Source organism: Engraulis encrasicolus, chromosome 21 (genome assembly GCF_034702125.1).
Source record: "Engraulis encrasicolus isolate BLACKSEA-1 chromosome 21, IST_EnEncr_1.0, whole genome shotgun sequence".
Classification (NCBI taxonomy): Eukaryota; Metazoa; Chordata; class Actinopteri; order Clupeiformes; family Engraulidae; genus Engraulis; species Engraulis encrasicolus.
This window is the reverse complement of record NC_085877.1, coordinates 36,974,558-36,988,445: the sequence shown is the minus strand read 5'-3', so window position 1 is coordinate 36,988,445 and position 13,888 is coordinate 36,974,558. Positions and strand designations below refer to the sequence as shown.

At 40.5% G+C, this 13,888-nt stretch overlaps 2 protein-coding genes across 2 annotated transcripts; both read right to left on the bottom strand.

Annotated features, from left to right (window-relative positions):
- Positions 1 to 4,512: 4,512 nt before the first annotated feature.
- LOC134437914 (zinc-binding protein A33-like) lies at positions 4,513 to 5,642 on the bottom strand. The gene is made up of 3 exons (XM_063187486.1): positions 5,497 to 5,642; positions 5,214 to 5,240; positions 4,513 to 5,063 (listed from the first exon to the last, which is right to left on the bottom strand). Exons 1-3 carry the CDS (start codon positions 5,618 to 5,620, stop codon positions 4,513 to 4,515), a joined length of 702 nt encoding a protein of 233 aa, XP_063043556.1. The 5' UTR covers positions 5,621 to 5,642.
- A 576-nt stretch (positions 5,643 to 6,218) lies between these two features.
- LOC134437915 (E3 ubiquitin/ISG15 ligase TRIM25-like) lies at positions 6,219 to 10,821 on the bottom strand. The gene is made up of 4 exons (XM_063187487.1): positions 10,789 to 10,821; positions 8,236 to 8,419; positions 7,635 to 7,693; positions 6,219 to 6,478 (listed from the first exon to the last, which is right to left on the bottom strand). Exons 2-4 carry the CDS (start codon positions 8,415 to 8,417, stop codon positions 6,219 to 6,221), a joined length of 501 nt encoding a protein of 166 aa, XP_063043557.1. The 5' UTR covers positions 8,418 to 8,419; positions 10,789 to 10,821.
- Positions 10,822 to 13,888: the final 3,067 nt, after the last annotated feature.

Genomic DNA, 13,888 nt, shown 5'->3' with positions numbered 1-13,888 from the left:
ACACTATTTAATTTACTCATCCGTCAAGCATCCGGCACCATCAGATAACTTGTGTGTGTGTGGGACACATTCTCAATCGTATAATGTTATCATGTCTCTTGTAATCACATATAAGTTCTCCTCAGCAACAAGTGATTCATTGTCTGGTTCATTTCATTGTGCTCCTGTCAAGAAAACGTGCCCTTGTGGCATCAAGTGGGGCTGGTCAATGCTTTGTCTGACCTAATACTGTTTCTGACACACTGGTCCACTGATGCATCGTTTCCTGTTCACCATAATGTTGCAGATGCAGGATCTGGTGATGACACCTATGCAGCAGTTAGATAGAAAGGCAAAGAAACCTAAAACCCAAGGTAAATATAAACACAAAACATATAGACTATTACAAAGGAACATGTTTCGGGAGTTATGCGGGTCACAGAGACACAGACAGAACTTTCTTGAATTATTAGATAGATATAAGGATATATACAACGTAATGTGTTTTTTGTAATTTACGGAAACCTACCAAGATTTCTTGAACCCTGAAAAGATCTGATCATTTGTCCAATTAATTGTTTATTGTTTGTAAATGATTGTATTGTCTGGAGATAGTTACATTGTTTGTTATCATTTGTCTCCGATTATTTCCAAGTGTTTGGTAAACATTAGATTATTTTAATGGAACATAATGTTCATATATATACGTATATATATATATATATATATATATATATATATATATATATATATATATATATATATATATGAATTACATTTGTGGTGTGTTTGTTCACTTTGTTCATTTCTTTTGATCTTTTTCGCAGATGTCTGAGTCATGGACACATGAGACCAGTACATTGTCCATGCAGCATACTCATCTAATGCTGTGTAACAAACAGATATTATAGTTAGTGTTACGCCCACAAGGGGCGTGGCTATCCTCCCTGTCGCTTCTTGGTGTCTATGTGTTTCAGGTCCTTGATTGCTGGCAGGTGTCCTGGTCGCTGAGAATCAAACAAGTGGAGATTGGGCACAGGTGCACCCACCTCCTTTAAAAAAGCCAGTCTGCGGTCACATTCGAGAGAGCGGGGAGGCAGCGAAGGCAGAGTGTGTCTCTCTGGCGCTCGCTGGGTTGCTTGCCCCTTGTGGCCTTAAAACCCAAATTGCTGTCCCTGATTATGCCATTGCTTATTTTGTATTATTGGTGTGTTGGTCCGTTGATAGGTTCGTTGGTCCGTTGATATGTGCGTTGGTCAGTGGATATGTGTGCGTTGGTCCGTTGTGAAAGTAGTGCGTTGGAAATTGTAAATAAAATGTAAATATAACTCATTTTGCACACCTGACTCCGTCCTCCTTTTATGTTTTGGCTACCTTGAGCCAGGTGGTCGTAACATTAGCCAGATGAGATATGGACTGGGATTATGGATTCGCTTATGGACTAGTGTCAGCAAAACTACCAGTCATTGTCTGACTTCCAACTGTGTGTTTTTGATGTTTTGGTACTGATTACATAATGTGCCTATATTTTTTAGGTAATACAAAGGTGTAATCTAGCCAGATTTCAGTTTTGTTGCCATTACAGTATAGTGTTTATTGTTGTAGGTTTTTTTTCACTTTGCCACTTGTGTCTCAATTTGTTAGCACATCGATTTGTTTTTGCCTTGGTGAAATCCAATGTTGGGGGGGAAAAAAAGAATTTCAAATAATGTTTTTAGTATTTCATTGCATTAGACATACACATTTTTATCCAAAGGAAGTTAAGTTCTTACAGGGTATTGATTACAGCCTCTGGAGCATGGGTGCCTTATTTGAGAGTACTTCAGCCATGGATAAGAGTTAAGGGACAGTTAAGGCTCTTTTCCACTGCCGTTTTTCTGGTAGGCCTGCAGCTCGACTTGACCACCACTTTTTGCTTTATATAATGTGTATAATGGAAAACATATGCCATGCCATAGGCCTATATACAGATATTTATTACTTAAGGCAAACATTTTCTTAAAGCTTCACCATGAGTGTATAATATAGTGGTGTTTTTATATAGTGCTAAATTGTGAGAATATGACCGCTTTAATTGTTTTTTTTTCTTCATTAAGAAGAATTGTCCCTTTTGATTTATTTATTTTTTTAAATAGGAAGCTTGAAGGCTATTATATTGTGATAAAAATGAATGCACACATGATAAAGTATTTTTCTATTTTTAATACATTTCATTTTTTTGTATTGTTCTTTACTATTATTTTAGTTTTGGTATCCACTTTCATATAGTACATTCTGTATGCTGTATTTTGTAAAAAAGATTATAATGTTTTCATCTAGGAAATGAATGGGTTTCTGACTTGGGTTTCTAGATAATGTGATGACACACTTGTTGCTATTTACACCCGAATAACTATTGTTGCTATTTATACCCAGGTGTGAAAAGCCATTGTTCTTATTTGCACCCGGGTGGGAACAACCATTGTTGCTATTTGCACCCGGGTGTAAATAACCATTGTTGCTATTTACACCTGAAGAGCAATTGTTGCTATTTGCATCAGGGTGTGAATAGCCGTTGTTGCCATTTATACCCGAATAGCCGTTGTTGCTATTTAGCCAGTCTTTCTATTTGCACACGGATGTGAATAGCTGTTGTTGCTATTTACACCCAGGTGTGAATAGCCATTGTTGGGATTTACACCCGAATATTAATTGTTGCTATTTACACCCGAATAGTCGTTATTGTTATTTAGGCAATCATTCTATTTGCACACAGATGTGAATAGCTGTTTTTGCTATTTGCACCCGGTTGTGAATAGGCATTGTTGTTATTTGCACCCGGGTGTGAATAGCCATTGTTGCTTTTTGCATCCGGTTGTGAATAGCCGTTGTTGCTATTTGTACCCGGTTGTGAATAGGCATTGTTGCTATTTGCATCTGGGTGCGAATAGCTGTTGTTACCATTTACACCTGAAAAGCCATTGTTGCTATTTACACCCAAATAGCCATTGTTTCTATTTAGCCATTGTTTCTATTTGCACCTAGATGTGAATAGCTGTTCACATCAGATGTGAATAGCTGTTCTATTTACATATATAGGTAATACAATATAATAATAATGTGCATATCTTTTTGCTTATATTTGGCAGCAATAAATCTCTTGTCTGGATCATTCTTGCATTTTGGTTACAGTTCGTACACTGTGCAGCAATGCACAGTTAGGTGCCTGGATCAAGGGCACTTGGTCCATGGATGGAAGTGCAGGGAGAGGTAAGGGTGGGATTCAGACCGGCAACCCTCTGATCTTAACACCACCTCCCTAACCATTAGGCCATGGCTGCCCAGCAATACATTCATGCAATGTAGTCATTATGCAACGTAGAATGATATTAATTACATTACAGTAAAACCCACTCAAGATGGCCCTGCCGTGGGCTAACGGTAGGGCACTCGTCTACTATGTGGCCAGCCCTTGCCCGTATCTCTCTCCCCACTCGCTTCCTGTCACCATCTTCACTGTACCAGAGATTCTTTAAGTATATAGAGATATGCCAATGTAATAGGTTGCTATGGGCACCTAACATGACCAGGTTCCAGTCTGCCTAAAGGGGTGTGTCATAATACTCCTAGCATTGAATAGAACAGTCCTTAGGTCTGCCTAAAGGGGGATTCCCCCCCTCCCCCTTGCAATAATAGAACCCGGAAACAATGGGCCAATGGAACCTCTCTCTCTCTCTCTCAACTCTCTCTGACTGTAATCTCATAAATACAGTCAAAAAGACCCCAAAAAAATCTTTAAAAAAATAATCCACTCAAGATCCACATTCCTGTATTTATCCAATCAATAGTGTGGCTACTGCTTTCTCCACTTGCTCCTGGAGAGAGAATGGCAGATTATTGGCCCAGAGTGTAGCAGTGCAGACCCTCAGTTTGTATTGATAGGAAGTTGATCCATGATGTCCCAACTAGTAGAGTAGAGTAGATAAGAGTAGAGTAGAGTAACTTTATTGATCCCAGAGGGAAAATTCAGGTGTCAAGTAGCTTACATAAATACACATAATGCCCACATGGACATTTAGGACACATAGTACTATAACGCAGGTCAAGGAGGGGAAAAATAAAACTTGAGAAAAAAGAAAAAGGCTTTGTGCAAAAACATATTCTGATTAGACAAATGTGCAAAAACATACTCTGAGAGTTGAGGTAGACCAGATAAAAATGACCAGAGATGAGTGTTGACAGATAAATCGAGTAGTCCTTGTTGTTACAAAAATGACATTGACCAAGTCAGATAAATCACTGGCATTCACATCCTCACCAAATCTCTACATTAGTGTTTCTCAACGGGGGTTCCCCAGGGGGTGTTGGGGAGCCCTAGGGGGCGTTGAGAAGGATACAGTTGAGAGGTGGTGATGCTTAGTTGTCATTGGTGGCATTAGTCCATTAAAAAAAAAATAATAGTAAGGGGATGTTGGCAGGTTTAGGATGAGGAGCAGGGGGCGTTTGTTCAAAAAAAAGGTTGAGAATCACTGTTCTGCATAAAAGATGTGCCATTCAGGGAAAAACCTTGGTAATTATCATGGGGGAAGAATTCTTATTATCTGAGCTGAGGTTTGGGCTAAAGAAGGGATGGAGCGCTCCGTTGAAAACAGCTCCGGTGAAAGAAAATATGTGTGTCCCCTTGTCTGCATCGTAAAAGGCCACAAGGCCCTTGTCGTAATCCACATACACACCCACTGTGTCCACCCGATGATTCAGGGAGATGGGAATCACAGTCTTGTCCAGTGCCGCATACTGGCTTCCATTTCTAAGCCATATGACCCAAAATCCATTCGCTGTTCCCAGCACAACCTGTCCTTTCCTTTTGATGAATTCACTGGCCACACCTAAATCCCAGTCAGTCTTTCCCTGGACTTTCACTTCATAGTAAAACCTTTCAGACTTGAAGCCCTCCTTGCCAAGGACGCTGACGCAGGAGTCGAACTGGTTTGGGTTGTTGTATCTGGGGTCGGGGGCAGGGTCAGGCTGCCCTTGCCATACTTGTTTGTGATCAGGGGAAATGACAAGGCTTGGGTGAGCGGTGTCAGGGTCAAACGTGACATCCACTAGAAGAGAGCACAAAAAAAGTGCAACTGGATTATGGAGTCATTAAAACGACAAATTGTAAATAAATAATGAAAACTGTAAGTTAATATTTATACAGTATATTATTAACAAATGTCTGATCTTTGTCATGCCAGTTAACAGACCAATACCTGCATATTGCAGAATCCACTTCATTTCTGTTGGCAAAATAACATCATATTAAATATGAAAAAATATGAATATGAATAAACATTCAAATATTATATCATTGTTAAGCGGTTATTTAGAAACATTTACTTAAAGGTAAGCTCAATTAAAGCTCAATTACTACACATGAATGAGAGCAATCATCATGATGTTGCTTCAGTGAATACTGTTAATGCACTGTATAAAAAAGCACTGTGAAAGAAAATGTAAATGTCTGTGAAATGGAGAATGTTAAGGGATACATACTTTTCTCTACTGCAATTCCTTTGTCATGAAACCCTTCCAGTTTAGCCAGAGCCATGCGTGTTGCCAACACATTTCTCATCAAGACAGTCACCGTGGCTGTCAGGTTATGCAGTCTTCTATCCATGTCGGAGACAGTCGTCTGAATATTCTGCCTAATCACCTAGCGGATGAATGGACATTGATTAATATGTACAATGGATATTTGAGTGGTTATTTGTAACGTTTAAATGCAAAATCCTCTATTGCAGGGGTTTTCAAATTCACTGACTGTGAGCCTCCCCTTCGAGTAGGTAAAGACAATCCCCCCAAAATTATATAATTAAATAAATATATAATTAAATATAAATTATATTTGAAGGGTTTGTTTGCAAAACGGTGTATCTCCATTTTGTAGAATGTTGGGAAATTGACACTTTTATATAGGTTAAAAAAGTATGTTCTCAAAATATTTGAATAGCAAGAATTCAAACATAGATGATAGGACCTCTGAACAGTCATTTCCAATAATAACATGCAAAAGTCAAAATGGAGATACACCGTTTTGCAAATAAACCCTTCATTTCTTTTTAAATACGGATAATATTTCCATCTCAATGGAGGCTACTTTTACTGTAACATCACAAACAGAAGGCCTATCCAAATCATCGCTTTGTCCGTCGCCATAAACAGTTGAAAAATACTGGTTGAAAACATAGACGAACAGCATTTGTGTGTGAAATGCGCTACAGTATATACAAATAAAATTGCCTTGCCTTGCCTTCGTGATCCTGAAAGGTCACTCTCTGGTCACAGAGTTCTGCCAGTCTGGAGGGTGACATTGAGGTGTCCTGCTGGCATATACTATGCGTAGTGTAGTAGGCGATCACAACAGCCAGGAGGCAGAACAGCAACAGAAGCACCCAGTGTGCCCCCGAGATAGACAGGACAGGGTGAGGCTTGCTGCGGAAAGGCTGTTTGAAAACCTCAAACGCCTTCTCCAGACCTACGGTAGTAAGCAAGCATGTTATTTTCTTACAATGTTTTTCTTTTTTATATACCGTATATATATTGCCTTTATTTTTGACAGGACAGTGGAGGAGAGAAAGGAAAGACCGTCACAAAGTGCTTTAGAATATCATTAGACTATTGTAGGATTATGAGGAGGGGTAAATATTAGAGATGCACCAGATCCTGATTTTTAGGATCCTGCCGGATACCGGATCCACTGCTTAAGATCCTGCCGGATACGGAACCGGATACCGGATCCTACAAAAGGGTTGAAACATACAGTCTACTTGCACACATGGGCCCTTTTTATTACGTTGGCTCAAACTATTTTTTAGACTCATTGGCTTATTGCCACGCTGCCTGCCTCAGTCGCTTACAAAGGCTTTCACTCCATGCAGTGATTGGGGTTGTGAAAGACTGACTGAAAAGCCTAGACTAGAGATGCACCAGACCCTGATTTTTAGGTAAAATGCCGGATACCGGATCCACTGCTTAAGATCCTGCCAGACCCGGATCCTGTGAAAAACCCTATTATCCTGCCGGATCTGGAATCGGAACCGGATCTGGTGCATCTCTAGTAAATATAACATAGCCTACAATCCTACATAGAAGCCTACATAACATAACACAGCCTACAATCAATGCTTAACAGCATTATCAACAAGTTAAGTCTCCCTTTTCCTACAGCAACCCATTGTGCTCTCTCTGTCACACACACACACCCCTCGCTCTCTGTCCTTTTTTTAAATCTTGGAGAGACAAGTTGTTTCATTATCTGCCCTTTAATGTCCTCCTGAAGTGGCATGTTAGCTTATAGGACAGCATTGACAAACAAAAAAAAGTTGCTAAAAACACAGCCCACCGAATACTGTTCATTTTAAATGTTTTATTCCTTTCTTCCCCAAGAAAGAAAAGTGTAGTTGCGCTGTGTTTTCTGAATTTTTAGCATTGATCAATTAGCATTTTCCTGCCTTACACCTGCACCTGGACTACAGAAGGCTTGTGCACAATGACTTCCACATACTTTTTTATGTTAGTTGCATTTAGCTAATTTTGATGCCCTTGTAAGATTTCATTGTGAACATGGGCACAATACACTGGATTGGGTTGAATACATAAGAACACAAGAATAAATGAGAACACATCTATACCTGTTCTCCTGGAGGGCCTTGTCAGCTTTGCCAGGACGTCATTGACACTGAGCCTGGGCCTGCAGTGGAACACAATTTAACAAAGACAAAAAAAAACCTCAAATCCATTTCAAAATGGGTGCATGACTGGCAAAGCCAAAGGATAACAACAAAAAATAAAAGGTCCACAACACCCGGCTCCCATTTCTCTTATTTCAATGTGACGTTTTCGGGCAGCATGTCCTTCATCAGGGATGTGTTTCTCGAAAGCGTAGCTGTTAGCCAATTAAGGAAATTGCATTGCAAACAACAAAGTAGCTAACGTAGTTAACAACTATGGCTTCAAAAAATGCACCCCTGATCAGTTTGATGAGAGGCATACTGCCCGAAATGTCACACAAGTAGCCTCTTAGTTCAGATGGGGTCGCCGGCGGGCCTATTCACCATTTGCTGAAAATACTCTACTACATCATAACAACAATGCTATGACATTACCAAGAGTAACAGATAAAGATATAGCCATTACAATTTTGGTGACAGTAGGGTTATAACGTCTCTGCGCAAAGGAATTACAATGAGAGAAACCGGAGGCCCGTGTTGCGGGCTTTATTTTTGTAATCACCTGTTGAGGAACACCTCGTTACAGCTTGGACAGCGCCACTGCTGGCAGTTGCTCCAGTGGTCGGAGATGCAGTTCAGACAGAAGCTGTGTCCACATGGTGTGCAGACGGGGTCGGTGAACACACAGAGACACAGGGGGCACTCCAGCAGTTCTTCTGACAACACGGTGGTGTGGAAACCCATTCCTGTGATGGGGAGCAGCTTTGTTTATGATTGAAAACATTGCATAGTATTGTATGATTTTTTTTTCTCCTTTATTTTACTAGGGTAGTCACATTGAGGCGACTGCCTCTTTTCCGAGGGAGCCCTAGTCAATAATGAATAATGCTTTTTTTTAAAAGAATTGATTGAAAGAATTGATTAATATAGGACATTTCTTTTTAGGCCTAAGGGTTTTTTTCTTCATACCTATCAAGATTTGTTTTATCATTGCAGTCATGTTGCACAGTGTCACTATCATTCTGTTTATTAAAGGGACAGTTTGGTCAATTTCAACATGCAGTTGTAATGCTCACACTACCCTGGACTTGTCAGTGCCTGAGATTTTTTTTTCTTCTTCTTCAGCCGTTTCCGAGATCCTGGTCATTGTAATGGGGGCAGCTCTTTGTTTACATTTCAAAAAAACATTTTTATTTATTCCAAAAACATCCAAAAGGTTATAAAACATCAGCAGACAACTAGCAAACAGCAGTACCTTTTGGGAAAATATTTGGAGTTGGCCTATGTTTCATTTTTTAAAAATGTAAACAAACGCTGCCCCCATTAGAATTGCTCATATCTTGGAAAGGGCTGAGCCGAAAAATGTGGCATCACCAGGTACTGACAAGTCAAGGGTAGCGTGAGCAATACAACTGCATGTTGAAATTGACCAAACTGTCCCTTTAAGCCCAGATATTTGGTAAGTGTAACACTGCTATTGTCCAATCACCTGTGCAGTACACGGACCACCTTACTGTACCTTCACGCTCCGTGCCTCCTGGGGCACGCAGCATGTAAAACACATTGAGCCTGTTTATATGCTCATCAATAAACCGTTTATAATCAGGTTTTTGGAGTAACCTTTTTATTCAAGTGCTCATGTAAACTGAATAAAATGTTTCAATAATCGGTTGATTGCCATTGCCGGTTTATGAGAAATCCGATTTGCACAGGTAGGTTTTTGGCTAACTGATTTCTGAAGACATGTATCCAGCATAATCATGTTATTAACAGGTCATTGACATTCTAGAATAATAAGTAGCCAATCACAAGACTTAAATTCTAGCTTCGTGTCACACACTTGAGTGGAACACAGGCAACCGATGGACTGCATGTAAACAGCAATAAACAGTTTACTCCAATAACCTGTTTATTCCAATAACCCGACTATTGTGGTAGGCCTAATGTAAACGGGCTCACTGTGAAATATGTCATAAACATTGTGAGGAGAAGTATTTGGAAAGAAACTGGTTTTGCATTCAAACAGGTCGGATCACCTTGGCAGCCTTGTCTCATGTACAGACTTGGACATTCCATTCAAGCCAAAACTAAACTGCCCTACAAAGGCAAAGTGCTCTAACTACATATTTTGTCAAAATTGAGTTGAGTTGGCTGAAAATGGTCTTCAAGACACCTTCTTTACCTTGCGACAACGCCTTATGGTCCAAATGTGTCCCATTTTAGAGATATTGCTATGTCAGTGCCTTCAGTAATACCAAGGCTTTGAAGTCATTTTTTAAAATCAGTTTCAATGCTGGCATAGTTAATACACTTTGTGTGTGTTGAGCAGTATAAAGCAAGTAGTTATTTCAGAACAATGTTTCTTTGTTTGGAGGTCCAAAGACAAAGCTTGTCAGTTTGCAAGCAACTTAACTCCTCTGACCAACTCTAACCTGATGAACGAGAATTAGACTGACAGTGACAGTGTTCCAAACATTGGCAACAGAGTAAAAGACATCTGAATGTGTTTTGAAAACTGTCATAAACTACCAATTAAATAGGCATGTTTGCAAGAGTGGGCCATATAAATAGTTTGAATAAGAGTCTGTTCTGTTTCCAACTTGTAGTTTGATAACCATTGACCATATACCATTATTTGATGTGTTTAATGATGTACTGTATTTATATAGGCCTATGTTTAATTTAATAGTATTTAAAAATAATTAAAATGTTTTTTTTTAAGTAGATAGAGCCAAAATAAACATAAATCTAGCACCTGCTACAATCTACATTGAGTATGGTGTAAATAAAATACAGTAATGCATTATGGCCTCTGTTCAAATGAATGGAACACAGCAAAGTAATCCTAATTAAACTTATTTCCCTTTGAGCTGAGTTGATGTATATAATAGAGCTACACATTACATGATACTGAGCCAGTATTAACTGCATGACTTACTGCGGTTGTAATCTTGCAGTCAGGTTGGTACTAACATTGGTGAAGCACCCAGCTTTTGTCATGATGTCTATGGTATTCCTACAATACTGAATTATCTACAGCATCCAATGGTTTTTCGTCCTCATGCCTCATAGAATGGTTATATACATGTAAATATTATATGATGATGCAACTCACCGCAACAGCTGTGCACTCTGGAAGCGATTCTGGTTAGGCTTGTGGAAGTATTGACTCTATGTATAGCATTGTAAACCTGTAAAGTCAGTCCTGTGGGGGTGGAGAAACAACGTCAAGTATGTGGGTGGGTACACACCTAATAGGCCTCAGGCTCTCCATCTAACATGCAGAAATCTAATGGGAATAAGGATCTCCATCTAACATAGAGAAATCAAATGCGAATCAATGGCCTCTTTTCCACTGGCGGTTTTCTGGTAGGCCTACAGCTCGACACAGCGCAACTCGGCAGCCACTTTTTGCTTCACGATTGAGCTGTGTTGTGCCTATCCGAAAAGAAAAAAGTTGCAGCTAAGTTGCGCTGTGTTGAGCTGTAGGCTTACCAGAAAACCGGCAGTGGAAAAGAGGCAAATGTCATTTTTGTGTGTTGGGTAGAAATCTGTGACAGGATGGTCTATGCCACAAATGTACATTTTTGGTTGCTGGCTTTGGACCTACTTTATGTGGAAGGAGAAGTTGTGGCAACTGTGGCCCAATGGTTAAGAGTTGGTCATGTGATCATTAGGTTGCAGGTTTACATTTCCAGGTAGAATGGCCGTAACTACCATTGAGGACACAGAGGTCATGTCCTCTGTATTTTTTTTTTCAGTAGGCCCTAATGTAAAATTTATGATGAAAATCCATACATGATCAACAATGATAAATTCAGTCTATATACGCCACCCCCATTTATCCTCAAGGCAGTGATTAATGACAACAAACTTCAGAGTTAGACTGAAGTGTTTGAAGCATTCTAAATGTGCAGTATGCAGTACAGCACGCAGTATTTGCAGCCATGGCGAAATGGTTAAGGAGGAGGTCTTGCATGTAAGATCAAAGGGTTGCCGGTTGGAATCCCATCCTCACCTCTCCTTACAACTCCATCCGTTCATGGATGATGTGCCCCTTGAGCAAGGCACCTAATACCATTTTTCTCCAGAGGATGCAACCAATACCCTGTAAATAACTGTAAGTCGCTTTGGATCAGTGATTCTCAAAGTGTGGTCCGGGGACCACTAGTGGTCCACAACAGAGCTCAGGTGGTCCGTGAGGGAATTTGTACTTTTCCAGGACAAGCTAACAGGCTATATTTGTAACCTTATTACAAAGCTAAACATAGCTTACGTATGATTTTCACCTCAATAAGGCTTGTAAATGTGCATAAAAAGTAAGTGATATAAATCGAAATTAGCACAGTCAAATTAGCACCCGTCAACTGTTAATTCAGTTGATAGGTGGTCCCTGAACATTTTTGGGGGGACAAAGTGGTCCTCTGCCTGAAAAAGTTTGGGAACCACTGCATTAGATGAAGGTGTCAGCTAAGTGTAACTTAACATAATGTAATGTAATCTGTAATGTAACAGAAATTGGTGCTGTGAACCTTCAGGGGGGGCTCTCTCTGCATTGGGAGTAGCTCCACCTTGTGGCTGTGCTGAGCATGACGTTTTTTAATAGAGGGGGAAAAAAACTGACAGAACGCTAGAAGGAGCAAGTGGGAGAGAGGCTCTGTTAACACACTAATGGTGCATTCCAGTCCCAAGTCATCCTAGTAGGAGATCGCACTTATCCTACCTGGATATTTCAGCTGTCGTTCCTGACAGTTGAAGTGGAAGTTCTACATCCACGGCAACCGCGGTTCAGCTGACTTTAGCGAGGTGTTTTGATGCGAGCCAAAAAAGCCATAATCGTTATTACTGTCATATGTTACATTTATGTTGACACAATATCATGTAATAACACAAAGTTCATGCTGAGTAAAAATTGCTGTGTTTGGAACAGCTGCACAAAAGAGAAATGGAGTTTCATTATTTATTGACATTTTAAATAACGGCTCAATGGGCGCCGCCGTTATTATCCGACTTCGATTTGTTGAGGTGGGAGTAGTGCGAGTCACCCCGACCTCGCTAGTTGGAGCTCCCACTTCGACTGGCGTTCCAGAGCGTTTTTCATAGTTGGAGGTTGGATAAGTGCGATCTCCTACTAGGATGATTTGGGACTGGAATGCACCATAAGCTTATTTGACTTTGTTGCAAGCGGTTGATGTTGACGAAGCACGTGAGCGAGAACTTGTTGTCACGATGTGGGTGGTATTAAATACAGTGCATTTAAAGTCGGCCACAAATATGCACGAGACGGTGAGCTCGCACCAGTTTGATCTACTAGCACACCACGTGTGAGGTGCGGGGGGACAGGTGGGAGAGGAGGAGCTGAAGCGGGGAGGAGTGCAAACTTGTGAGTAAGCTGGACAGGAAATCTAACTATCATGCAGCATTTTCATCCAGAGTGCATTGCTGTCTGCATGCGCACACACTCACGAAACATACACACACACACACACACACACACACACACACACACACACACACACACACACACACACACACACACACACACACACACACACACACACACACACACACACACACACACACACAAAACATACACACACACACACCCTCTCACTAACACACACACACACACACACACACACACACACAAAACATACACACACACACACAAAACATACACACACACACACACACACACACACACACACACACAAAAAAAACAAATAATAACAAGACAACAACAACAACACATACACTGTGACGTGAAAGGAGCAAAGCTATGCGGCTGCGATTGCGGTAAGCCTCCTTAGTGTCACTGTTGCTTACACGGTAATCCAATAGAGACGTAGCACTAGCCTGCTCTCATTCCTCCAGTAACCTGCTTAGCTCAGACTCTTATTGCCTCCATGAATTACATGAACTACTCTAATTCGACGGCAGTGTCCATTCAGGGGTGAGTTTCTCAAAAGAGAAGTTGTTAGCCTGTTAGCAACTTCGGTAGTTGTCAATGGGAAAATGCATTGAAAGCAACAAAGTAGCTAATGTAGTAAGCAACTTTGGTTTTGAGAAATTCACCCCAGTTCGGCCAATGTGATGTCAGGTCTCGCCAACATATGGGGCAGCCGTGCTAAATGGCTAAAGAGATGGGCTTTACATTACATTACATTACATTACATTACATTACATTGCACTTAGCTGACGCTTTCATTTTATTT

What these genes read in the sequence shown, in the direction of transcription:
- LOC134437914 (XM_063187486.1), bottom strand. Translation starts at nt 5,620, where the DNA reads ATGGATAGAAGACTGCATAACCTGACAGCCACGGTGACTGTCTTGATG. An exon ending in AGGAATTGCAGTAGAGAAAA is followed by an intron (nt 5,241 to 5,496) that starts GTATGTATCCCT and finishes TTTTGCCAACAG; the next exon opens with AAATGAAGTGGATTCTGCAA. An exon ending in GTGGATTCTGCAATATGCAG is followed by an intron (nt 5,064 to 5,213) that starts GTATTGGTCTGT and finishes GCTCTCTTCTAG; the next exon opens with TGGATGTCACGTTTGACCCT.
- LOC134437915 (XM_063187487.1), bottom strand. Translation starts at nt 8,417, where the DNA reads ATGGGTTTCCACACCACCGTGTTGTCAGAAGAACTGCTGGAGTGCCCC. An exon ending in AACGAGGTGTTCCTCAACAG is followed by an intron (nt 7,694 to 8,235) that starts GTGATTACAAAA and finishes GTTCCACTGCAG; the next exon opens with GCCCAGGCTCAGTGTCAATG. An exon ending in AAGGCCCTCCAGGAGAACAG is followed by an intron (nt 6,479 to 7,634) that starts GTATAGATGTGT and finishes TTACTACCGTAG; the next exon opens with GTCTGGAGAAGGCGTTTGAG.